At 43.1% G+C, this 27,199-nt stretch overlaps 1 protein-coding gene across 1 annotated transcript in view; it reads left to right on the forward strand.

Annotated features, from left to right (window-relative positions):
• Window positions 1-27,199, forward strand: part of PLEKHM3 (pleckstrin homology domain containing M3) — a gene marked incomplete at its 3' end in the record, with an annotated part of 181,701 nt that overhangs the window by 11,095 nt on the left and 143,407 nt on the right. Inside the window, exon 2 of the mRNA XM_082658307.1 lies at window positions 11,194-12,116. Within this exon, the coding sequence (XP_082514433.1) occupies window positions 11,516-12,116 (601 nt within the window). The 5' untranslated portion in view covers window positions 11,194-11,515. The remainder of the gene's footprint in view (window positions 1-11,193; window positions 12,117-27,199) is intronic.

Consider the following 27,199-nt stretch of genomic DNA (forward strand, 5'->3'; position numbering starts at 1 on the left):
TAGGTTGATTGCCCAGGGGTATTTCAAAAGGAACATGTCCTTTCTGGTATTAAAAAGAGCTTGAGCTCTAAGTCACTGGAAAATTAGACCAGCCAAGCTATGGATTTGGAGTGGTTCACAAAATAATTCCCAAGCGCTGCATAGGCGCTCTTGTTTCTATAAAAGGTCTGAGTGAGGTCTTTGCTACCTGACCTTTGCCATGTTATTTTTAAACCCAGTTTCAATAGCTTGGAAGCTTTTTCTAACCAAGAAAAAATTTAAAAGCTCAAGTCAACATAACGTTTTGGAAAGCATGTCAAATTTTTATTAAACGAGCTTATAATGAATTGAAATATACTTTGGCCAGAAAAGCAGAGTGGTGTTTATATTTACAGACGTCAGTACTTTGAAAACATGCTCTTTATGCAGTCGTTCATTCAGCCCATATTTACTGAGCACCCATTGTGTACTAGCCATTGCGTTAGGCCCAGTGAGGGTTGTAAAAATGAAATGGGGTAGAATCGCTGTGCCCAAGTTGCTGTAAGTCCAGTAGGGTAGGCGTGTGACCTCAGGAAAGTTACTAGGTATCGTTTCGCCTCAGTTTCCTCATCACTTTACACATGGTGAGGCTTAGAGATATAAAGTACTGAGCAATGCACCTGGCACAAAATATGCTTTTGGTAGTTATTATAATATAATATATTATATTATAATAATATAAGATAATATAATTATTATAAGATAATATAATTATTATCATCATCATTTCAGAAGGAACAGGCAGCAGGCAGTGTAAGTTGTGGAGGCAGTACCAAAGCCATTCTCTGGACATTTAAAGAAAGAGCTGACCATTTTGGGGTGAGGAATCACAGAAAGCTTGTGGAAGAGGCGGCAAGTAAGCCTGAAGAGTGGATAGAATTTCAGTAGGTAGAGGTGGGGAGACGGTACCTCAGAGATAACTGTAAGCAAAGTTTTGGAGTTGGGAAACCCTAAAACTTGAGCAGTAGCATCCCAGTTTGGAGGAAAAGAATGTCTTATGGAAGGGAAGCGGGAAGTTGGACAGGCAAGCTAGTCCAAGACTGTGAAAGGCCTAGAGTGTCAGGTTAGAGAGTTGGGTCCTGTTGTCAGTGGGAGCTGCATTGAAGGGTTTTATTTGCTACCGTCTCCCCAGTACCTCAGACAGCACCCACCCATAGTGAGCAGTCAGCAAATAATTGTTGAGTGAACAGCTGAGTGTGGCTTCAGACAAGTTGAGCTTCATTTTGCCAGATGATAAGCCAGATAGAAATGTCCTACAAAAAGTTGGGGACATGGGACCAGAGTCCATGGAGACTGAAGGTGGAAATTTGGGAGGTGTGAGCATGGAGGCAATTATGGGGCTAAACTGACCCGAGGAGTATATGCGGCTGTAGTCAGAGAAGAGAGCTGAGGTGATGCCCCTATTTGATGAGCAGACCAGGAAGGAAAGGAAGAAGATGGAACAGAGAAGGAGAGGGTAGAAATGAGAGGAAAACAGAGAGCGCGGTGCCCATGAAACCTGGGGAGGAAAGGTTTGAGGAGGGGCCGGTTGACATGCTCAAGGCGGGTCAGGGCCTTGCAGTGCACTAGTGGCGGTATAGAGAGGAGATCCCTGGACAGGGTGGAAGAGAGTTCAGTCAGGTGGGGCCTTGTGCCAGGCTGTAAGGTATCGGTGGGCACAGCACACTCTGAGACATTTCTTTTTTCTTTTCACGGTTAATAATTACTGGTATTTGCTTTTTGAGCAGGTCTTTAAACAGACAGTGTGCCCAAACTGTGTACTGTATATAATCTGATTCCAATTAAATATTAGATAAAAACACACCTAACTATTTCGTTCTGAGATCATGACTGATTTTTATTTTCTTTTCCATATCTGTCAGTATTTTCCAGAGTTTTTATGGGTTTATTACCTTCATAACTGGGAAAAACACTGTAAAATTATATTTCTAAATGATATGTTCCGTAGGTATTGCCTGGCAATACACTTCTCATTTATTGAAACTTAGATAAATGTAGCCATTTAATGTTCCCTCCAGGCCTATGAAGATGGGATTCCATTTGTGTTTCTAGCTGTCTTTCTCCTCTGAAAGAGCCGCTGAACTCTTCTTATGAGGGCCACAGAGGCACCATTTCCTTATCTGCTGCTCTTGGCTTGCCTGTGCTCCATCAACATGCTTACGTTACAACATGTCTTTATGACAAAGCACCATGACAAAGCGTAACCTCTTGTAGCCTGATAATCCAGAAGCATTTTTACTAGGGTCATATTCTCTTGTGGTGGAGCCTTTACATTATGTAACTCTCAGAAAATTTATAGTCAGCTGTGGCCTTAACCAAAGTGAAGACCGTGTGAGAGCCACATGTGCTGACCATTCTTATAATCACCCTTGTTTCTCATGTTTGAAAATGATTGGCAGAAACTGTTTATCCTAGGTGTCTTTGGTATTGCATTTTTCTCCGTAGTCCAGCTGCTTCTAAAACTACAAGGCCCCAGACACCCTCTTGAGCACTCATTACGTTCTGAATACCAGCCATTTAGTCAAGTGGGAGGAAGTCAGCGTTTTTACTATCCAGCTTGGGAGAAAGTGGCATCTCTGTGTGGGCCAGGCTGGTATTATTACTCATATCTGCTTCTACTTCTGTGTGGAAGGACTGCTGTATTCATCCTGCTAATTAGCCTTGCCTAATGAGCATGTAAACAGCAGATTTCCTTGTTAGGAAACAGTAATGCACTGATTCTGCATCCTGTTAACATTTTGATGCATGCATGGAATTCTTTGGATTGAGCTTTTATGACAACACTGACAAATGGACCTCAGTTTCTCAATCTGTTACATTGGGGAAATAATCCTTTTTACAGAAAGGGTATTCTTTATAAAAATAAAATAAAGTGTCTGTAGATCATTGAGTTTGGCTGAAAAGTAGGGTGTTATAAATAGTTGGTTGCTGACTTTGCTGTTGTTGGGCTGACATATCTTTCCAGGGGAAGACAGGAGCAGGTGGTTCTTGAATGGGTGAGGTCCAGTGGAGGGCTCCATAATTATATAGCAGTTTACATTTTTTAAAGGTGTGTTGGAACAGCTACCTGGTGAATGAGCCACATGTGAAGCAATTTGATATTAGCAATGTTGTTGGATACAGGTAGCTGAGTAAGATACCCAGAGGTTTAATGGTTTGCCAGAGGCCACCCAGCACGTGTGTGGTTGAGCCAGATTTAGAACACAGTTCTAATTAGCTCCTGATTTCCACTTTTTGTGTGGAGGCAAACCACACTGCACCCACACGGTGATTTCACTCAGTTCACTTTGTCAGAGGAAAGTCCTGTTCATATTTTGACCTCTCTGAATATGTTGTTATTATTATTATTTAATTTGTTTATTTTGTTTTCGGCTGCATTGGGTCTTTTTTTTTCTTTTGCATTGGGTCTTCTTTGCTGCGTGCGGGCTTCTCATTGCGGTGGCTTCACTTGTTGCGGAGCATGGGCTCTAGGCACGCGGGCTTCAGTAGCTGCGGCACACAGGCTCAATAGTTGTGGCTCGCGGGCTCTAGAGTGCAGGCTCGGCAGTTGTGGTGCACAGGCTTAGTTGCTCCGCGGCATGTGGGATCTTCCCAGACCAGGAATCAAACCCATGTCCCCTGCATTGGCAGGCAGATTCTTAACCACTGCGCCACCACGGAAGCCCATGTTGTTATTATTTTTTAATTAATTAATTTCAAAACCAAATGAGGCAAGCTAGTAAGAGGTGTTCATTTATGGAGACTAAACTTCGCATTAGACCCTTGTATTGTAGTGAATTTGAGGCCTATACATCCTAGGGAAAAGATAAATTCCAAAAGGAGAAAGGTTGGAAAATGGAGCCCCAAAAGATGAAGTCATAGAGATTATATAGGAGGGTCAGTAAGGCATCACATCTGCTGTCAAGTAGCTTGGAGTATAGAGTGGGATGGAGAGAAATTGTTCATCATTACAGTACATTGTGGCAAACCTAGGGTGTTCTGGGAGCCTGAGCAATTCGGAAGGCTCCCCAGCTTGGGCCAAAGCATGGAGGAGTACAACAGCAAGGTGAATGTTGGTCAGGAAGGACAAACTGGAGAGGTGGATAGGTCATGAAGGGCGATGAATGTCATGCAAAGGAGTAACAGTGTATTCATTCAGCGTGTATCTATCTAGTGCCTTTTGTGTGTGTGTGTCAGGCATTCTCTATGTACTTGGGATACATTAGTGAACAAAATAAGCATCGATTCCTGCCCTCGAGGAGCTTATACTTTAGTGAGGTGAGAGAAACACTAGACATTAAATAATAAGTAAATTGAGTGGTTTGTTAGAAGATGGTAGATGCATAAGGAAGAAGGGTCCAGCCAGGTGATCAAGGTTAACGTGAGCAGTAGTAAGTCACGTTGATAGTATCTACTCTTGTTATGATGTGATCAGAATGACACTTTACCTCTGTAGTTTTTCTCCCCCAAATATACAGCCCTAGTCTTATCATGAGAAAAACATTAAACAAATCCCAGTTGAGAGACAGTCTATAAAATACCTGACCAGCGCTCCTCAAAACTGTCAAAGTCATCAAAAACAAGTAAAGTCTGAGAAACCGTCACAGCCGAGAGAACGCTAAAGAGACTTGACAACTAAATGCCGTGTGGTATCCTGCATAGGATCCTTGAACAGGAAAAGGATATTAGGGAAAAGCTGAGGAAATCTGAACAAAGTATGAACTTTAGTTAACAATAATGTATCAATATTGTTTCATTAATTGTGACAAATGTATCACATTAATGCAAGCTGTTACATGGAGGAAACTGTTTGTGGGGTATATAGGAGCTCATTGTACTGTCTTTGCAATAATTCTTTAAATCTAAAACTCTTCTAAAATTAAAAGGTTATTTAAAAAAATAAAAAACAGAGTAAAGGGGATCAGAAGTCCAGGGCAGAGACACATGTCATAATTTACAATAAGGTGGTCAGGGGAGGCCTCATTGAGAAGGTGACATGAACAGTCACTTAAAGAGAGAGTTCATCATGCTGGTATTGGGAACCAATGCAAAGACCCTGAGGTGAAAACATGTCTGCAAGTTGGAGAACCGGCAGGGCTGCTGGTGTGGAAGGGAGGGTAGGGGGTAAGGAGAGTATGAGGTCACAGAGGAAAGGTGATGGAACCCATCAGGTGAGGGCTTTTAGGCTGTTGTTATTCATGTGCCGGGAACCATGCCATGCATTGTCCTATTTAGTTCTCTCAACTATTTTAGGAGAGAGGTATTATTAACTTGCTGATTTTGCAAATGAGAAAACTGAGATTAGTAAGTGACTTGCTGAAGTCCCATTCCTGGTAATTGGTGGAGCTGCTGTTCCTTTCTTCCTCCTGAGACCCGAAGTTGTCACTCCTGACTTCCTCCTCCTCTCCTCAGGGGGCTGAACTAGATCTTCTAGGCCAGGAATTGGCAAACCACAGCCCGCTGGAAAATCTGGCCCTCTGCTTGTTTTTTTGGTTGTTTGTTTTAAGTCGTGGTAAAAAACATACAATTTACCATCTAATCATTTTAAGGTCAGTAGTGTTTATATTCACATTGCTGTGAAACAGATCTCCAGAACTTTTCATCTTGCAGATCTGAAACTCTATACTCATTAAACAATAACTCTCTTTTCCCTCCTCCCCTCCAGCCCTGGTAACCCCCATTCTACCTTTCTATTTCCATGAATATGACTTCTTAATATACATTGAATCACGCAGTATTTCTTTTTGTAACTGGTTTATTTTACTTAGTATGATATCCTCGAGGTTCATTCATGTTGTAGCATGTGACAGGAGTTCCTTCCTCTCAAAGGCTGAATAATATTCCATTGTATGGATATATCATATTTTGTTTATCTGCCTGTTTTGTAAATAAAGCTTTATCATAACACAGACATGTCCATTCATTTCCATGTTGCCTGTGGCTATTTACCTCACTACAGCCGCAGACCTGAGTAGTTGCAAAAGTGACTGTGTGGCCCACAAAGCCTAAACTGTATATTACTGGTTCTTTACAGAAAATGTTTGCTGATAGTGGTTGCCAGAGTTTAAAACAAAATTAAAAAAAAAAAAAAGAAAATGTTTGCTGAGCCCTGTTTTACTGGGAAGACTCTGAAGGGTTAAGAGAAACGATGTGGAGGCTGCTTTAGAAAGAGGAAGACAAGAGGCAGGAACACCCTGCTGCCTTTGTTGGGTGACGGAGACATAGGTATGGGACTTGCCCTCGAGAAGCTTATAGTCTAATTGAGGGAAAAAGGCAGTCTGCAAAGTTGACTTGTTTAGTGATGATTTAGATATTTGGGGAAGGGAGAGATCCGAAAGGATTGAGTCTCAGGAAAGACTTCATAGAGGGTTGGGATTTGGGATGGGATGGGATGGATCGGATTGCTAGAGTGTGGAGGAGTACATCAGCCTTCTCACCACACCTTAACAGATGAGGTAAGACATTGAAGGCATTTAGAGCAGTGTCTAAATAGTAAGTGCTCACTAGAATGTAAGTTCTACAAGGGTAGGGTTTATGTCTGTCTTGTTCACTGTCGTATCACTAGTGCCTAGAACACAGTAGATGCTTCAGTAAATGTTTATGGAATGAATAAATCACTGCAACTCTCAAATTCTTTTTAGCTATTTAATTTGTACTGTGAAAATACAGGCAAAGGGCTGGATCTCTCACATTGGTCTGTTCATTTATTATACTAAAGATTAATTTTTTTGGCTGTTGTTAAAGCAGTACCTCTATTGTTTATTGCTAGAGATAATCATTATGTGGTAAGAGGAATGTAAGTCAGGTACTAACAACAAAAGAAAAAGGGGGAAAAGAAAACAATGTCGTGATTCTAAAGATACCCACTCAAAAATAATTCATTTATTCAACAAATATTTATTGAACTGCAACTGTGTTTGGGGGGTCCATGGGTGAACAAAATTGACAGTTGCTGCCTAAGGGGATATTGACACCGAAACTAGTAATTACAAATGTGATGTGTATAACTTACAGAAGTGCTGGTGCCCTTCCGAACCAAGGCCCTTCTGTCCTTAAATGAGTACATTTAACCTAGTCTGGGACACCAGAGAATGCTTCCCTAAGGAAGTGGTAAGTCCTGATTATTGTTTGCTGTGTGGCAAACTACTCTGAAATTTAGTGTCTGAAAACAATTTATTATCTCTCATGGTTCTGGGCTAACTGGACTCAGCTGGAAGATTCTCACTTGGGAATCTCTTATGATACTGACTGGGGCTGGAATCATCGGAGAGCTCAACTGGGCTGTCATTCAAGATGGCTTCTTCCCTCACATGTCTGGTGCCTCTGTGCTCTAGCATGTGGTCTCTCCCTCCAGCAGAGTAGCCTGGACTTTCTATATAATCAGCTTAGAGCTCCAAGAGACAGGAAGAGGAAGCCACCAGGCCAGTCAAAGGCTGCACCGCCAATGGGCACAGCCACACTCTACTGATCAAAACATCACAAGCTTTGCCCCGAATCATGGGAGTGGAAAAATAAACTCACTTCTTGATGGGGAAGTAGCAAGTTCTCATTGCCAAAAAGCACGTGGGATAGGAGATATTGCTGTGGCTCTCTTTAGAGAATACAGGTCTGTCACTTGATGTTAGATTGGACCCTGAAGGATGATTAGGCATTGATGCAATGGGCAAAAGAGTCCAGGAGGGAGTAACCCCTCCAGCGATGGGAACAGCCCGTGGGCAGGCCTGGAGATCAAAATGGTAAACCTTGAAGGAGGAACTGAAAGGCCTTTGTAACTAAGTGGAGGAATGAGGGGAGGAAGAGTGGCATGGAAATGCTGGGGCACACAGTGAAGAGTAGAGTATGGTTTTGAAGGGTAAATGCATATTTACATCAGAAAGCAAAGAGAATAGCTGTGTAGGTTCCAGACAGAAGCAATGGAAAGCACTAACAGTGAAATTCCTAGAATAGGAAGAACAGATTAGCCCAGAGGACTTGGGGTGGACTTGGGGGGTGGTTCAGGGAAATCTTACCCCAAATTACATAGCTAGTGTGAGACAGAATTAGGATTTGGACCTAGCTCTGACTCTAGATCCACTAGATTGCTTGCTATTTCTCCACTGCATTGCTCACTACACTGCCTATGGAAAGTCATTTTGTATAATAAACTTGAAAATCCCTTGCTAACCAAAAGGTGATTTACTCTTCCTAATTTCTTCCAAGCCATCCAGGCAAATACCTTCTAAGTTTTCTAGACTCAACTTAGAGGGTACCTCCCTTTGAAGGCCTTCTTAATCTCTCCCTCACCTTTGCTAGCAAGTGACCCCTCCCTCCTTCCCCCACCAAATCTGTTTCCGTCCTCTATCAAGGCAGTTTTTTGGACTTATTTTCTTAGGCTCATCGTGATAGACTGTGAGCCTCTTTAGGGCAAGGACTGTATGTTATTCATCCTTCCATCTTCAGCATCTTGGACCTGTTGTGACCTTAATGGATGGTAGATGAGTGGTTTCCAGAATCCCTTGTTAAACAGCATTGAAATGGTTCTCAAGTTGAATTGTTACTGCCCTTAATGAGGATTAAATGAGGCATTGCATAGGGAAGTGTCCCTGGGACATCTTACTTTCTGTGGGCCTCAGTGTCCCCTCTGTGAAAGTTGGGGTTGAGAGGATGATCTCGAAGGTCCCGTCTTTGTCTAACAGTCTACAATCTTAGAACGCAGTGTGATGGAGTGTTCCACAAGCCAGCAGTGCTGGCCGTCAATGGTTATATGCTCCTAGCCAGCCTGTGAATACCAAAGCAGGGAGCACAAAGAGTATATTCCTAGACATTTTGATTTAAAAAAAAAAGAAAGAAAGAATCAGTTTAAAGGTATTTACTCTCTCTAGTATGATTAAAGACTGAATTTTAAGAACTAGGTAAGAAAAGGAACATTCATAATAGAATCTTAGATGAATAACTTAGTGCTCGGCACCTTGGTGCCTCTTCTATAAAATGGGAAACATATGTTATTATGTTCATTTAAAATTTTAGTAAAGAACTAGAAATTTTAGATTTATTATGTATTTCTTTTTCTTAGCGTCTGGTGTACAAGATAAAACTGAAAAATTCCAAGTTTCAAAATGACAGAAGTAGTGAAACTCTGCTATAGGATTCAAGAGACTCAAGGCTTAGCATAGACACAGCAAACAAAACCATGTTTGCAGCTAGAAAAATATTATAACTGATCTTATCGCCAAAAATCAATCTGTGCCTTGCTTCATGAATGCTAACATAATAAACATGAAAATGTAAAAAGTAGACAAATTCACAGTCATTATCACTTTATAAGAGGTTAGCCACCAAGTTCCTGTGACCTGCAAACCTTCTTGATACATTTAAAATAACGGGCTGTATATAGTAGTGTTACTTACACACATTAAGCAATGTAGATTGGTGCTGTTGATTTAAATGTAATGATTTAATGACCTAAGTGCTAAAAATTATTTTAATTAACCACAGAAATTTTGCAGTTTTAAAGAAGAAAGCACATTTATGTACCTTTGCAGCAACTTGCAAAGGTGTTGCTAATTGCCTAGTTTTACCTACTTGTAAGTAGTTAAGGAAAACAAAGCTTACCTAGTTGTTTTGTTTCTTTGTTCATTTTTTTGGTAAAGATACAAAGGTGTATGTTGAGCACATGAAGTGTGGCTAGTGTGACTGAGGAACCCTATTTGATTTTTAATCAGTTTAAATTTATTTATTTATTTTCTAAATTTTAAAAAAATTATTTTATTTATTTATTTTTTTGGCAGTGTTGGGTCTTCGTTGCCCTGCATGGGCTTTCTCTAGTTGTGGCGAGCAGGGGCTACTCTTCATTGAGGTGCGCAGGCTTCTCATTGCAGTAGCTTCTCTTGTTGCGGAGTGTGGGCTCTAAGCGTGCAGGCTTCAGTAGTTGTGGCATGTGGGTTCGGTAGTTGTGGCTCATGGGCTTTGGAGTGCAGGCTCAGTAGTTGTGGCGCACAGGCTTAGTTGCTCCACGGCATGTGGGATCTTCCCGGACCAGGACTCGAACTCGTGTCCCCTGCATTGTCAGGTGGCTTCTTAACCATTGAGCCACCAGGGAAACCCAATAAATTTAAATTTAAATAGCCATGTATGGCTAGTGTCTACCATATTGGACAGCATCACTGTTCTCGTTTGGCCTGGCCTTGGAGATCTAGCATTTCCCAGACAGTGTGGTTAGTGTTATGATTCTTTCTGCCCAGCCCCAAGGCTGGACCTACTCGTAAGCCAATCCTCAAAGCCTCAGGGAGTTTGGATCCTGAAGCCTTTTTGCAAGATGACTGGAAGAATTGTGAAGTCCAGAGTCATCATCAGGCATTACATAATCTAAGCTTAGGAAACACAACACAAAAACATTCAGGTTAATAAAAGGGCCATTCTCCCTCTCTACTTCCCCCTTGCACCTTTGAGCCTGACAAACCATCAGTGCTTTCACGGTTTGTGACAGGACTCATGCATTTATGACTTTCAGACTGATTACGATATAAGCGCAGTCACAGAATTCCTAGTCTCTTTGGCTAACTCTTTTAGGTCAATATCACAGAGATTTGCCGGGGCAGTCTTTTCACAGCTGCTCGTGTAGGCTTCTCTGTATGAGTAAAAGCTGCTGACCGTAATTCCCCTTATCAAGAGTCCCACCCTGCTCTGTGTAAGTTCTAATACAATGCAGTGATGTGTACTCTTTTTTTATTTATTTTTTTGGCTGCATTGGGTCTTCGTTGCTGCGCGCTGGCTTTCTCTAGTTGCGGTGAGCGGGGGCTACTCTTCATTGCGGTGCGCGGGCTTCTCCTTGCGTTGGCTTCTCTTGCTGCGGAGCACAGGCTCTAGGCACATGGGCTTCAGTAGTTGTGGCACGTGGGCTCTGGAGTGCAGGCTCAGTAGTTGTGGCACACGGGCTTAGTTGCTCCACAGCATGTGAGATCTTCCCGGACCAGGGATCGAACCCGTGTCGCCTGCATTGGCAAGTGGATTCTTATCCACTGCGCCACCAGGGTAGTCCCAGTGATGTGTACTCTTGACAGTGGAACTTCTCTGTAGGTGTTGTCCACGTTTGGGCATGACTGCCATGGAAGAGATGTAAAGATGAGGAAGTAAGCGGGCAGATTTATGTATATAGAATACAATGATATAGAATACAATGAACTATGTGCCAATGTTGTTCTTTTCATTTTCTTTCAGGAAATTAAAGATGGTGGTGACATTGCCTTGACAAGCACTTCCTGTTGTCTTTACAGAGGTCTCACTGAAGAATAATTTCAAAGGAATGTTTGTCTCCCAGTACCTTTGTTGATGACTGTTATCATCTAGCAGATGTTTTTAATGTCCTGGAAAACATCAACCACCCTTGTGCTTGGCCTGCTCTGGGCAGCTGAATGAAAGTTCCTTCCAGTTGTTTCCAGAACTCTGTTGCCCAAAACTTTACCTCTCTTTGTCGGGTGAATGTTCATGAAGCCCTTTCCTGAACAAGCTTAGGAGGCTTAGGCCTCTTGGAGCCTGTGACATGGAAGCTTTGGAAGTGGATGATATCAGCCCAGCCCTGGAAGTTACTGAGGATTTCTTTACTACTTTTGATAGTAAGCTAGAAAAGGCTGTGCAGCAAGCAGAGGTTTATGGGATTCAGGAAGTTCCTGAACTGGTGGGGCATGAGGTCCTCAGTAACATAGACAATGGTGCTATCAGAAATGTCTCCTCCCTGGGCAAGGGAGGCATGATCTGGGACCATTGTAAGACCAGGTTCTTAGAAACCAAAGCTCAAAATGTCTTCCCTGCCAAAGAACAGTTTATGGTCCAGAAAGGGACAACCCCAGATAATCTGTCCTGGATGGAACAAAAGGAAGCTTCAACCTTTGATTTTTTCAACATCTGTCAGCGTCGGAGGGACAGACCTCGTTCTGTGAATGACTTATTGGATGAGACTTCTACTTTTAAGCCCGGCCATGCTCGATCAAGGTCAGATATTAGCCAGGTGGACTGGAGGGTGGTCCTCAAAACCATGCCTCTGCCTCAGCAGCAACAACCATCTCTTCAGGGCCCTCACTTCACCAGGACGTCTTTTCTATTGTCCTCATCAAACAAGGTAGAAGATGCTCAAGGAAATATGGGTATGTTTTTATATCTGACTGCAATTAAATAATTGTTGATTTTCCTTTGTCTCTCTTGCATCTACCTCATGAGAGTCTTACTCTCCATTGTCCGTGTCTGGCTTTGCTTACTTAAGCCCCCTTTGCTTACTTAAGCCCTTCTTACTTAAGAAGTCTACAGTCTTATTCCTCCTAGGAGGAACTGAGTGAAAAGATGGCTACGGTTAATTCTCCTTTCCTAATCTTGTATGTTAGAATCAGAATGTTCTCATGATTAATGTAGTACTTTCCTTTGAACATTGTATGATACCACTTATTCACATTGGTAGATGTTGATCAGCTCATACCTTGGCCATAGTCTTGTGATATGAAGGATTAAAAGATGTGTGAAGACACAGTCCCTGCCCTAAAGAACTTCTCATTAGGTTGAGGGGATCAGACACTCCCAAAGACTCAGGAAGGTGCCCAGTGGTGAGAGAAAGGAGGTGCTCAACTGAAATGCCTGGGAGGGAACATTGTTTTGCTTTATATTGTTGGAATTTTTTTAAAAAAATGAGTGAGTGGCAGCAATTGTCAGAGGATAGAGGAAGGGGAAGACACTCTGGGCTGGGCTTGTGAGGAAGGGCTTGTGAGACATGATGGAACTTGAGCTGGACCTTGAAGGACACTAAGTTGCAGAAAGAGAGTCACAGTTGGAGGACACTCGGTCAGGATTATGGTGTGGACCAAGGGGGAGACAAGGAGACCAGGCTGACCCTTGAGGAGACCAAAGGATCTCATGGCGGTCGTGGGAGGAAACGTTTGGAGAGGTTGGTTAGGACCTCATGGTGCAGGGCCCTGATTTCTTTTTTCCTTGTACTTTATACACACACACACACACACATGCACATGAATATGTACTCATGTACTCACCCGTGAACTTCCTCTTCTGTGAGACATGACAAACCATCTCTCTGTTTCCCCCAGCATTTTTCTTCACCATAACTTCATTTATACAGGGTACCCATTTTTCTTACTGATGATTCTTTTTTTTTTGCGGTACGTGGGCCTCTCACTGTTGGGGGCTCTCCCGCTGCGGAGCACAGGCTCCGGACGCACAGGCCCAGCGGCCATGGCTCACAGGCCCAGCCGCTCCGCGGCACGTGGGATCCTCCCGGACCGGGGCACGAACCCGTGTCCCCTGCATCAGCAGGCGGACTCTCAACCACTGCGCCACCAGGGAAGCCCTCTTACTGATGATTCTTCAGTTACCCTGCTTAACCTCTTAATTTAGATGGCTTCTGCTTAATTAACTGGGGAGACTATTTTATGTACTTAACTGCTATTTTAGCGTTTCTTCAATCTCTATCATTGCTTGCTACTCCATTGATACATTTAACATTGTATTTTATTTACTTATTTTACATTAAATTTTAATTAATAACATTTAGTTTGTAAGTATAACTCGAGGCAAGGATACGGTATAGTATGTCCATTAAGGAGATGCAGTCTTCCTGCCTATGAGGTGCTACATTATTTTCACACCCAGTTCAAATCTATCCTTTTAAAATACTCTTTTTCCCCCCAACTCAAATTCATGACTTGTAATTCCTTATCTTCTCTCCTAGACTTTCACCAGTCCTCTGTAACATCTAGCCAAATGGTGATCATGGGAGTAAAAAAGAAAAGGACATTATAAAGCACAGGGCTTGGTAACTGGCTAGACATTAGGGGATGAACAAGTTGCTGCGACCTCAGTGCCTGGCAGAATGAGACCTTTGCCTTGGGCTCACGTACAAACAGTTGTACTCATTGATTAGCAAACAACCTCAGTTTTTGTTTGGTTTCTTGGAGTTCACATAGATTTCTTTTTTTTTAATCACTAAACCACTGTAACCATTCTGAATCCCTGGCGTAAACCAAGTTAAGAGGATGTCGTATTTCCAATTTTATTTCTTCCAATCTTGTTTGGATTGTAAATGCAAGAACCAGCCTTCCTCATGTTCTCTAAAGGAAGCTAAAGAAAGAACCTTCCTTAGCTTCTCTCTTGAGGATATGACAGACCATGATTATTACTTTTTAATTCTCAATTTAAAAAGTTTGAGTATTATGTTGAAATATAAGTACCGAGTGGTATTTTGAAAGCTAAACTGTAACCAGTGGCCTTTGCAAGTATTGATATAATATAACCTGGCCCCCTTTTGGTCATCCACGGGATACGCATCCTGTCTGGAATTAATAAGGTTGGGGAAATGGCCTGCCAAGTGTCTGACACCTGCTCCCTCTGGCATACTCTGGAGAGCAGGACAGAGAAATCTTGTTCCTGTTGCTCACTAGGTAAAGGGCAGGGGCAAGCAGGGCCCGTGGGCTGCCCACACTTGGGCTGGGAGTGGAGAGGAGCTCTAGGTTCATGGCTGGTCACCCACTCTGCCGACTGTAATTCTCACAGCATTTGGGAGAGGCGAGGAAGTGGCAACACCCATGTGCAGAGTCAAGATCAGCCAAGATCTCTGAGTGAAGTTCACTTTAGAACCTTTGAACGTAGCCGTCCAAACGGAAGAAAGGCTTATTGTCTCTCCTGAAGGCATATGCCAAAAGCAGAGGGAGGCGGTGTGGTATCTTGGCCAGAGCTGTAGCTGAGGACCCAGGAGATTGCGATCAGGCCAGATCTCTCCCTTGAACTTCAGACTCGCGTATCCGGCTCTTTGGTGAACACCTCTGCTGGAGTGTCCCACAGGCACTTCAGATTCGGTGTCCAGACAGGGCCCGTCATCCTCACATCCTCCACTCTAGCTGTTCTAAAAATTAACAAGGGTTAATGATAGGCTCCTCAGAAGAAATAAAATGTAGTCAAATGGGTCTCCTTTGAGGAGGGCGACTTGGTGTTTTTGTGTGTGTGCCTCCCAGGAAGAGCACCTTTACTAAACAACAGGAAACAAAACGTGCCAGGAATCTGACCAGATACACAAAGCAGCAGGTGAGATTCCTGATGGGAAAGAATGACTCCCCGTGGAACAGAAATAGATCCCCTCAAAGTACATATATTTCACACGAGTGTGTACATACATATGTAATATATTAAAAGAAATTTCGTTTCTACCACGAGAAGTTACTCAGCAACAATAAATCAACGTCACACCTGAGACAGGGAAGTGCGGGTGCTGCAGCCACGTTGTAAACCGAGGCGCACCTCCGTCCTGCACACGCCTCCCCTCTGTGCGCTGTGCACACTTGCTGGCTGGGGGCTTCTCTCTGCCCCTCCCCCCAGGCTCAGCAGATCCAGTGTTTGTGGAAGAGCGCGTCAGGGAAGAAAGGTGGCCCTGTGGCCTTGGAGCCCACCCTGCAGAGCCCAGGAGCTGACTGCAGCGGGGAGGCAAACACCCGAGGCCACCGCCGCCTGCCTGAAGGGCCACCTCGGCTCTGGGGTGAAGGGCAGCGCTTGGGACCCCAGCAATGGCACGGCAGTGCACCTGGTTTTCAGCAAAGAGTGTGTCTCTGGGGTCCACCCAGGGCCCTCCAGATCTTTGTAGTTTGGCCAGCAGGGTCCTCTCCTAGGATCAAATGGCTTTTGGGAGGGGAGTAGAGTGTCCAGAGTCACCAGGGCTCAGCCCTGTGAGTGTGTGTATGTGCGTGTGCACACGCCCGCATACACACGTGCTTCAGTGGAGGTCAGCAAGTTGCAAACAAGTGTTCTACAGGGGCGTGCTCAAATAGTGTCTGCTTTGGGGTCAGTTTGTCACTGCGTTCTGAGTGTCCCCATGCCAAAGTGGATTTGTTCAAAAGATGCCAGTTGCTAGAGGCTACAGATACAGAAGACACGTTACACACTGCGGGGTGCAACCCTCTCAGGGCATGGCACAGAGTTTTAGTAAGAAAACAAACAGAAGAAATGCACAGGAACCCTTTCCTCACTGTAAAGCCCTTTCCTGACACCACAGGCAGACGGGGAAAGGCTATCAGGGTTTGTGTCTAGCCCTGTCACTCTCTTACTTATGGGCTTTATTACTTTGTAGTCTTGTGTTTTCTCCAGTTGATTTTTATTTTTTTCTGGATCCTTTTTCTGAGGCCCCTGAGTAGCTTAAAGACTTAAACCAGGAGCAGTTCTTCTCCTCCTCGACCGCCGCTTCCTCCTCTTCTGCCACCCTCATTCCCTCCCTTTCCTTCCATTACGACAAGCCCAAGGGTCTTCTTCATTAGGTAGGGCCTCTGTGTCTTCTGCCTCGTTTGGCAATGATTAACTAGGCTTGTGAGCCTTACTGAGGATAAATGATGCTTTGGGTATAAAGCAAACCAGATTTTGGCATATTGAGGGCAGTGGGTAGCTGGGGTATAGTAGGAGTTGTTTGGCTAATGGGCAAGCCTGTCTGAAGAAGGCCTTCTTGTCAGACAAAGTAGCATATTGGTTAAAACAATGACTATAAACCTAGACTGTTAGAATTTCATTCCTTGTTTCAGTACTTACTAGCTGTGTAACATAGGGCAGGTTTTTTAATCTCTCTGAACCTTAATTTTTTTGGGGGGGGCCATAAAGTGTGGGATAATAGTAGTACTTACCTCAATATCTTGTGAGCATTAAATGGGTTAAAAGATCTAAAGTGCTTCTGAGAACCATGTTTGGCACACAGTAAACACTTAATAGAGGTCTTAAACATTTAATAATATTATTATTACTATTACAATTGTATTTGGAAGTCATCCATGAGAAGCAAAGTGATACTACCAATCACTCCTAGTTCTCCCTGGCATAGTCAGTTTCATAAAATGGCCTCGTAATAAATATTTCTTGAATTGGCCTTCCTGCATTGTACTTTCTCATAGCTGTTAACTGGTTGGTTAATGGGAAATAAACCATCCATTTCCTCTCTCATACTGATTTGTCATCAGCTGTTTACTGTCTTCTACGCCAGAGTTTATGGTCACTGAGGAAGGGATTGTTTCTTATGCATTGCATTATCCTCAGTACCTAATATAGTGCCCTGAACATAATACATCCTGAAAACATTTCCTTACAGATGAGATGAATGTATTTCTGATCGAAATCAAGCTGATAAATTAAGAACATTAGTGCTTTAGCTGGTTTATGTCCTTCTGGAAAAAGAACAACTCCACCCTCTTTTCCGAGGGCCTCGCACCATCATCTAGCATCTCGTACCTTGCACATCCTCTCTGTGAAGTTCTTTAGCAGCAGGAAATGAAGATTTGCTTTCATCTCAAAGGCTGCTGTGCACTATCCTTGTGATAAGAGAGAATCAAACAGATACGGCTTGTAAAGTAGCCCCTGGTGTTGGAAGAATGGTGCCCTGGCCTTGGAGGAGTCTCCAGACACCATCTCAGATGCCAGGGTCACACAGGCATGCTTACGATTACCCTTTGTAGAGGAATCTGACTGCTGTTTGGTGAGCACAAAGCCTGGGGAGATAATTGTGGTGCGCCCTTCAGTCTTTCTGAAGTTGGCAGTCACGTGAGGTAATTTTTTGCATCACTCCTCAACTTTTCCCCGTTCCCTCATAGTGTTTCTTTACAGAAGGCTATTGCTTTGGATTTGAAGATCACTTCTTTCCTAGGTTTTTGGTATCTATGAGAGCAGAATACATCAAAGAGATTAACAGCCTACTTGTTACTATCAAAGCCAACATCCGAGCACCTGGTGTGTTCATCCTCAGGGTAAGTGAGAGAGCCCAGGTGGAAAGAGAAGGGAAAAAAATAACAATAACAGCAGCAAACACTTACTTTGTTCACTATTTTCAGTGCCGTGCAGATAGCAGCTTATTTAATTCATATAACACTCCTGTGATATAGGTATTTTTATTGAGCCCTTTTTAAGGATGAGGCCACTGAGGTACAGAGAGCTTAAGTAACGTGCTTACAGTCCCCCAGCGAGTAACAAGTGGATCCTCGATTTGGACCCGGGCACTCTTTCTTCAGACTCCATGCTCTTAACCCCTAAGCTGGAGCTGGACCCCTACTTTGGAAGCCAGTAGTTCTCAATCTCCGGAACCCTCCACTAGAGAAGGCTTGTTGGCAATCAGTCCCTGTGGGAGTAAAGGGTAGGAAGTGATGTGGAGGAAACAGATCTGGGTGATAATGTTCATCAACTAAAATTACTCCCTCAGGGAATCACTGGTTAGGAAAACTGAGACCCACCCAAGCAGTCTGGCTAAGCAAGGATTGTTTCCTGCCTTTGACACATTTACTACATGAACAGTGCAGAGCTGGTCAGAGTCCTTTAGAGGACCAACGAAGCTGCAAAAGGAAGACTGTAACTCTGCCTTTCACACTCTTGGATGTTATCCATACAGAAAAGCATAAGTGAACCGACCCCTCTGGGTTTGTGACCACGGAAAGAAGGCTTCAGAGTTTTGCCCCATCTTTGGCTTCCTTTTTCAGTCTTACTCAGAAGCCTGTGAATGCATTCTAGAGATGTCATTGCCTCAGGAAAACAGACTATGCTAAGTGCTAGGGTACTGCAAGTGGGTCCTACTAGGTGGACGGAGTATAGCTTGAATCCAATGTAGTTAAGACTACCTGCATTACCTGAGGATAGAATAGTCATAGCAAAAGGGTTAGGTCATAAACTGATGGGGAAGGAATAGATCTAAGGTGAGATGGCAACAGCAGTTCTTTTTTTCAGCTTTATTGAAGTATAATTGACAAAATTGTACGACATTTTAGGCGTACATCATGATGATTTGATATATGTATACGTTATGAAAGGATGTACCCATCCATTAAATAACAGTCATCACCTCATTTCAAAGGCAGCTATTTCTAGAGAACCTCAAGGTAGGTGGTGGAGACCGAAGCTTCCTTAGCACCAACTCCCTTGCTTCTGCCATCCCAGGGTCTGCCGTGCCCTAGGCAGCTGTAGCGAGGTTTGACTGGGAACTAGCCCTGAGGGAGGACCCTGATCCTGCAACCAGAATGGCTCCTTTTTAGTCCTAATCTTCATTCTGTACAGACATGCTCCTGACTAGTATCTGTCTTAACCCTTTCCCCCTTTGCACCACTGTTACCCTGTTCTTGTTCACTAAGTAATGATACAGCCAGAGGCAGCAGGGAATTTCCTGTGGGATAAAAAAGACGGGGTCCTAACACCATAGAATTATAATCCAAATATAAACATATATTAAGGTAAGAACATAAAACGCCATAAGAACGTGTGGACACTAGATATGTTATCAATATGAAAAATAGCTATATACACACACTCTCTCTCTCTCTCTCTTTCATCCCTCTAAGTATATACACACGGTAGAGGAAGGTGAGGCTATATGGAGAGAACACTCAGCAAGGACTTGCAAACATTGTATCGTAGCTCTACCCCTAACACACCATGTAGGTTTGGAAGAATCACTTGTCTACTGCCTTTGGTTTGTAAACTCGTGAAGCAGGTTAAATTATCTCTATAATCTTTCCCAACTCTAAAATGATATTATTCTAGGATGTTGTTGAACTGACCTTGACTTACGGTTGTGTGGGAGCCAATTACTATAGTCAGAGAGGTAATGGAAGGTCATGATGGGAATATATGTATGGTTGAAATTAGGTAACACAGAAGCATTTCCACGTGCCTTGTGACTCTACTTCTGGATGAACTGCTGTTGTAATTTTTCAAATAAAAAAGTTTTAGAAGAACTCCTTGGCATTAGCTATGGAGCTCTGAAACTCAGCAGACTGCCCGAATCTGACTGACTTTTCCCTCCCTGTGTTCACATTTTCATCTGGCAAGGGCAGTGGTCAGCTGGGCTTTTGTTTCAGTCGGTTTCACTCTCTGGTGACCTGGTACCATCCCTCTGCCTGTTTTTCTTGTGCTGAGTACTTTAGGAGAAGGTCTCAAACAGAGTTTTTCTGTAGGGCTAGAAAAACCATGGCAGTATGGTTTCTTTATCTGGAGTTCTATGTTACTCTGTTTTGATTCCCTTTTTCCCCATCTTTCACTAGAGAAAAAAAAAGAAAAAGAAAGCCAAATTTGGGACTTATACTAAAATGACTGCTTTTTCAATTATGATGGTTCTCAAAAGACTTGGAGCCAGTAGAGGTGGGAATATTCCTACGGGCTTAGAACAAGTGAGGTCACCAGGACATGGGCTCTGCTGAATTTATGATTCACTCTTCAGCAAGATTAGTCAGTGCAAAGAAGTTGCTAAAATAGGTCACAGAAAGTTGATTTTATATGGTTGTATAGTTTCCATTGGTTATATTTTTCGGAAACCCAACATGCCTCATTGCCAGCCCGCATCCTGATTCCTAACAAATGTATATGGGAACTCTGAAAATGAAATGTCTGGCATTTTTATGCGGTTGTTCTGTTAATGTATTTTATCTTTCTTGGCTAAGGAGAACTATAGTTACTAATTTCACAAACTGCTAGAGTTACTTTCTTAAAACACAGATCTTTTCGTGCTACTCTGTTCTCAAAAATGAATCATGGTTCCCCGTTGTTTACAAAATCAAGTGTAAATTTTTTAAAGCATCTTTCCCATCTTTCCAAGCTTATCACCTGCACCTTTCGTCACCCCATCTGTGTGCTAGTTTTGAATGTGCCGTGTGCGTTCAAGCTCCTGGGACTTTGCTCGTGATGTCTCTTCACCCACAATACCTTCTCTGTCTTCTTCACTTTTCAGAATCCTCCATTTTCTTTCAAGGACCAGTTCAAATGCCACATCATCCCTAAGACCTTTCCATATTTTTCCATTAAAAAAAAAAATTGAAGTATAAGTAACTTACAATATTATATTAACTTGAGGTACACAACATACCTATTTTCTATTTTTATAGATTATACTCTGCATAAAGTTATCATAAAACATTGGCTGTATCTCCTGTACCATGCATCACATTCTTGTAACTTATTTATTTTATACGTGGTAGTTCGTACCTCCTAATCCTTCTAATTCACCTATCTTGCTCCTCCTCTGACCCCTTTCCCCTCTGATAACCACTGGTTTGTTCTCTGTTTCTTGTGTTTCTTTTAAATTAAAATTTTTTTTTTCTCTTATTTTATGTTTCCATAGCACATTTTATTCTGCCGCACATTATAGGTAATTGCTTGTACATTCATCTCCCACACTAGGTTGGCAGTTCTTTGATAAATTGAATTGTATCGTAGACAACTTTCTATCATATCAGGTATGAGCATATGCAAGGTGTTTGGTTGGACTCTATGTATTGGTGCTTGGAAAATCAGGACAGCACTGTTTTATTTGTTTGTTTCCAGAATGAAAATGGCCTTTCTTTCATTTTTCCTTACCTAAAGCTTGAGTCAAGTTGAATGAATCTTGTTAGTATTAATACTGTCGATAAGAGCTATCACTTAATGAGAGTTAACTTTATGCCCAGACCTGTGCTAAGAAATATTCATCCATTATCTTATTTAATATTAATAATAGTTTAATATGTCAGACTAAGAGATTAATATTTTGCTGATTTTACAAAGGAGGAAGCCAAGCCTTAGAGAAGGTAACCTCACCCAAGGCCATCTGGCTAGTATGTGGTGGAGCTAGGACCCCAAGCCAAGCCCATTCTGGAGGCCACACCTAACCACGCTCTAATGCTGCCTCTCAGGTCTGAGGAAGCTTAGGCCTCATCCCCTCCACCACAGATAAAGCACAGTGTCATCTAGATTGAAAGTCTGGAGGTTGGAGTTCCACTCTCAACTTGCACACTCCGTGGTATAACCTTGGCCAAGTCACTTTGTTTCCTGGAACCTCTTTCCAAATCTGTTAAATCAGTTAGAATGTGTTTAGAAGCAAGTAATAGAAACTCAGCTGAAAGTGACATAAACAGTGAGGCCATTTATCATCTTATTTTTTCACGTATCTAACAGATAGCTATTGGACACTTAGTGAATATCAAACACTGTATGCAGTGAACACTTAAGGACACCTACCTCTGGTAGCCCCAGGGTCATCAAGATCCAGGCACTTTTCATCTTTTTCCTCTGCTATCCTCAGTATATTGGTAGTGTCTCTTCTCTCCCTCATTTATGCAAGATGGCTACAGCAGTCCCAAGGATATATGTCAGCTGCCAAAGTCAGGAAGGGAAAGCAGGGCACTTCCTCTGGGTCTCTTCCCAGAGGGCCCGAAAAGCACCTCGTCTGCAGCCAGAACTGGGTTGCATGCCTTCCCCTAAAGCAATCTCTGGCAAAGGAAAATGTGGTTACTGATTGGGTTAAACAAATCATGATTCCTTTTGTGGGGCAGGGGAGAGGCCATCTCCACAACTGAACAAAATTAGGGTTCCGTTGGTAAATAGGGGGAGACAGTTGATAGGCTGGAGGCCCCTGACAGGTTCTACTTCAGATAGGGCTGGGCTGAAGAGATTTCTAGTCCCTTCTGGCTCTAAGTTTCTATGATTCTGTGTTACCCAAAGATATAGCAATGGAATGCCACTTATCTTAAAATCTGGTGGCCTAAGTATGAGAGATTCTCTTACACTTAATTCGTATAGATTAACGAAACAGAATGAGAAGCTCACGATGGCCAAGAGTGAGCATCATTTGAAAGTTGATGTTTGGAAATGTTTTCTGGGTCAACAAGTTCTATAAGCACTAGAAATTACCCTTGTCACAGAAGGCAGAAAACCTCTGAATTTAAGAGGTTGGGTCTGTGATCTCCTGGTCAGGTTCACACTTGAGAAGTGAAATGGACCAGGTCTGTGTTGACTTATGCCCTATCACTGTTGCTCATAGCACAAAGAACTTAGATGGAAAAGATCCCCAGCTGGTGTGTCTAGCTAATACATAGCTAGATATGTTATGGATCTCTTTCTTCTAGAGCCTGCACAGATATGTCTTTTCCCCTAGGTTAATGAAGGGAAAACACATGGGATATTCTCTTTTACCCATAAAGAAAGACCTTCAAAGTAACTCACAGAAGAGATATCACTTGAGCCTAGTTCATTTCTACCAGAATAAGTTAACAAATATCTGTGAGCACTACTGTGGCCAGCACTGTGTGAGGGCTTATATACCATATTGAAAATGTACAAAACACAGCCCCTCTTTGGTTCCTGTAGCATCATTCTCTTCATGTTCTTTGCTATGGACATTTGTGGCAGTGTCACGATTGATGTGCATACTGTTAATTTCACTTCCCTCATGCCCTCTAATGAGAACAAGGACCTAAATTTGGTTAATTTCCCCCTAGTCTCTGGCTTAAACACAGTTGAATAATAACATGAAACAAATAGACTTGGAAAACTGTTTTATTAACCAGAAATGTAAAGAAAAGAGACTTGATTGTGGTCTAGAATGTCAGAGAAGTCTTCATTGAGGAAAGGATGTTCCAGCTGAGCACTGAGGGTTGAGCACACAGCCGAGGTGGAGGCTTTGTGTGAGGCTTTGTGTGGGGTGGTCAGAGGCTAAGCCAGAGCAGGACTACATTTTGTAGAGCAGTGGGCTGAGATTATGGAGGACCTTCAAAGCCAGACAGAGAGAATTAACATGATATGTTTGGCAAGAAGCACTTGAAAATTTCTTGACAGTCAAGATTAAAAGGATAATTTACAGAAAGTCTGGAAGCTGGCAGTGGCCAAGGGTAGTGGGGGGTGGGTTGCAGGGAATCTCCTTCCCTATAGCTTTTGTGTCCATGTAAAGATTCATCAGTTAGAATGGCCCCCTTGGCCTCTCTCCCTCCCTTTGCACACTCCACCCCTGGGGAGGAGTAACTTACGGGCAACTTTAGGAGAGGAACCAGGCATGTGTAACTCAGCCTCTACAGGAAGCACTGATTCTGGTCCGCTCCTCTAGGCCTGCTCTACCACCCACCAGCCTTTCATGGGTGGTCCCTGGGAGGGGAGCCTGTGCTGATCCAGTGCTGCGGGTGACTCATTGGTGAGTCTGTGGAATTCTGGGGTGCTACACACCTAAGCTGTGTCCTCCAGCTGGCTCATGTTTTGATTTCTATGCGTCTGACTACCCTCTGTCAATCTCAGTTGGTTTAGAACTTGGGTGAAAAAAAGTGATGCTATTTATTGGGTCCCCTCAGGCCCTAACAGTACGTGGGGTGGATTGGTAGATGGAAAGAATTGAAGGGATGGAAATGAGAAGGCTCTGCGGTCATCATGATGTGAGGTGGTGGGGACTCAAATGAGGGCGACTGTGGTAAAAGAGAAAGTGGGACCTGTGAAGAGAGAAAGGAGGGCTGTCACTGGGCTGTAAACTGTTGACAGGGTCTGTCTGATTCACCTGGTGTTTCCACGATTCTAGCTTAGTCCTTGGTGCATACATTCGACAAATACTTATAGAGCCAGCCACTGGGAATAGGAAGGGAGAGAGACATTCAGGTCTCTGTCTTCAAGGAGCAGTTCTTTGAACGAAATAAAACAATGTTGTAAGATAGAGAGGGACTGAGGGGGGCCCTTTAACTGAGATGCTGAGGGATGAAGGCCTCACTGAGGATGGCACCTTTGAGGTGAAAAGCTGAGGGAGTTGAATACATCAGTGGAGCTGGGGGCAGATGTCCCAAACCTAGGATACAGCAGCTTCAGAGTCCTTGAGGCCAGAAAGTGCTCGGCTTGTTCAAAACCCATGAGAGGCTTTTGGCTGGAGTGAGAGAAGTAATGTGAGATGATGTGAGGGGAGGTCAGCAATAATCAGAGGCCAGATTGTGCGGGACAGAAAGTAGAGGCATTAGAAGAATCTGGAATCTGAAGAAGGAGACAGATTGAGCCATAGAAGACGTAGGTTCAAGTGAATAATTTTGAATAGACACAACAAACCTTAGGATATTAGAAGACAAGAGGAAAAGAGATCCATAGAGACGTAATTTTCAGATGTTATAGAGGGAGAGATTCTGAAGAAGAGGGAAAGAATTAGGTACAGAGTGAAGGTGGAAGGGTTAGCTTTAACAGGGAGGCAAGAAGCTGCTTCTTTTGAGACCAGAAGCTAAAATAGGAAACATCTATTGAATATTTAAGATGTGTCAGGCAGCGTTCTGAGAGTTACTCATTTCTTCCTCACAATAGTACAATGAGGTAGGTGCTAATATAGCCCGTTTTAAAGATGATAAGACTGAGACTTGGGTTAAGTAATTGGTCCAGGGTTACCCAGCCAGTAAGGTCAGAATTATGATTTAAACTTAAGCCAGTTGGCTCTAGCACATGTGGTCTTAACCACTGTGCTCTGTCTTACTTGTATAGGATATTGGTTAGTGTAATGTTGAAGTGAAGCCGAGTATGGTATATGTAAAGAAGCTCCCTATGGTACATAAAGAGATGGTGGCATTTGCAGTTTGAAAAGACTAAAGATGTGGGAAAATTGTTCTTGGATTGTGTTTGGGATCCATGAGATGAATAAAAGAATGAATTGTCAGGATTAAAGCTATAAAAGAAGTTGAGCAACATGAATCTATGTTTGACCGGTGCTCCGGCCTGAATATTTGTGTCCCCCTGCAAAATTCATATGTTAAACTTCTGACCCCTGAAGTGATGGAATTAAGAGGAGGCTTTGGGGGTGCTCAGGTCATGAGGGTGGGGCCCTCATGAATGGGATTAGTCTCTTTTATAAAAGAGACCCTACAGAGCTCCCTAGCCCCTTCCGCCATGCGAAGTTATAGCAAAAAGATGGCCTTTTATCAACCAGGAAGCTTTATCTCACCAGTACCAAAGCTGGTACTTTGGTCTCAGACTTCCAGCCTCCAGAGCTGTGAGAAATAAATTTCTGTTGTTTACAAGGTACCCAGATTATGGTATTTTGTTATAGCAGTTGAAATGAACTAACATACCTGTGTTAATACTTCTGAGTCTTCCTCGAGCATGCTGGTCTTAAATAGACGATGGTAACGATCCAGAGTTGGTGCTTAAATCTGGGAAGTCTGAGCAAACAAGTTTTAACTATTGACTACAGAGTCTAGAGGAGGGAGTCCAGTGAAACAAGGAAGAGACTTTAAGGGGTGAGGTAGAAGGGCTTCATGTTTAAAGGTCTTTATAAGGATGGAATGGAAGGTAGGGGAGGTGGAGGAGTGAGAAGAATGAAGGAGTACTGCATTGGAAGTTGGAAAATACTTTGTGATGAAGAGGTCTAAGAGGTCTGGGATGTTACTGTTGTGGAAGAGAGAATTAGGTCTCTGGAATCAAGGAGGGGGAGGACCTATGTTTGTAAAGATCCTAAAACCAGGTGGCAAATACATAACATGTATCTTTTCCCACCTCAGTGACATCATGGTGCTTTTTCCCCACTGAGTCTGGATGTGGCCTCAGCATCTTTCTCAGTACAGGGTTCCAGGCAGTCAGTAGCAGTCAGTGAAAGTTGCCTCCTGTCTCTGCGTCAGACAGTGCCAGAAGGGGCTATTACTCCAAGGGTGCGTGGAGCTAAGAGCAGGCCATTCAGTAAGAGGGGAAGTCCAGAAATTGGAGTTGAGGACTAGGGCTGAGTCCTGAAGCCTAGAGGTTGTAACTAACCCCAGAGAAGCGTGCAGTCTTGGAGGAGGAAGTGGGGCTGGCCAGTGAGTAGACAGACGGTTCTCAGGTTGTCTGTATCTGAGGGAGTCTAGTCACATTCTCCCATGCTCTAGGCTGTCATGTAGTGCTGGCAGCACCTGGGTCAGAGCTGTGAGGTGAGGTTGAACCAAGTGGCACTGTAGTCTGGGAGGCTGGGGATGGGATCTGGAAGTCAAGAGACAGTAGCGGTTGAGTACAGGTCATTGGCACTGGCCATTCATGAAGAAGAGCCAAATCATAGAAGTGTCTTTGTTTTGAAGTGGCGCTATGGTTCCTCCTTTATCATTGACCTGGAAGCCTCCTATTAGAGTCATTTGCCAAAACTGAATTGTAAGCATCTTGAGGACCTCTGTCATCTTTGGGTCTCCAGTAAAGCTTAGTGTTCTACTTTGCACATAGTTGGTACTCAGTAAATGTGTGTCAAATTGCTTTTCTCCCTTAGTTTTGAGCCCATGTGTAGTTGTAAATCCTGTTTCCTAGGCTTTCAGATCTTAAAATCATCTATCCTTTTAGCTAACAATAGCCTAGATAACCTGTAGAGAAACTGAAAAGAAAGATGATGAAGGGCAATAACTGTAATAAATGTAAATGTAATAAATGTAATAAATGTAATGTAATAAATGTATACATTTATGTAATAAATGTAATAAATCTGTTGAACTTTGAGGGGCAGTGCTTTTGGGCT

The sequence above is a fragment of the Grampus griseus genome (assembly GCF_964374135.1).
Source record: "Grampus griseus genome assembly, chromosome: 7".
Taxonomy (NCBI): Eukaryota; Metazoa; Chordata; class Mammalia; order Artiodactyla; family Delphinidae; genus Grampus; species Grampus griseus.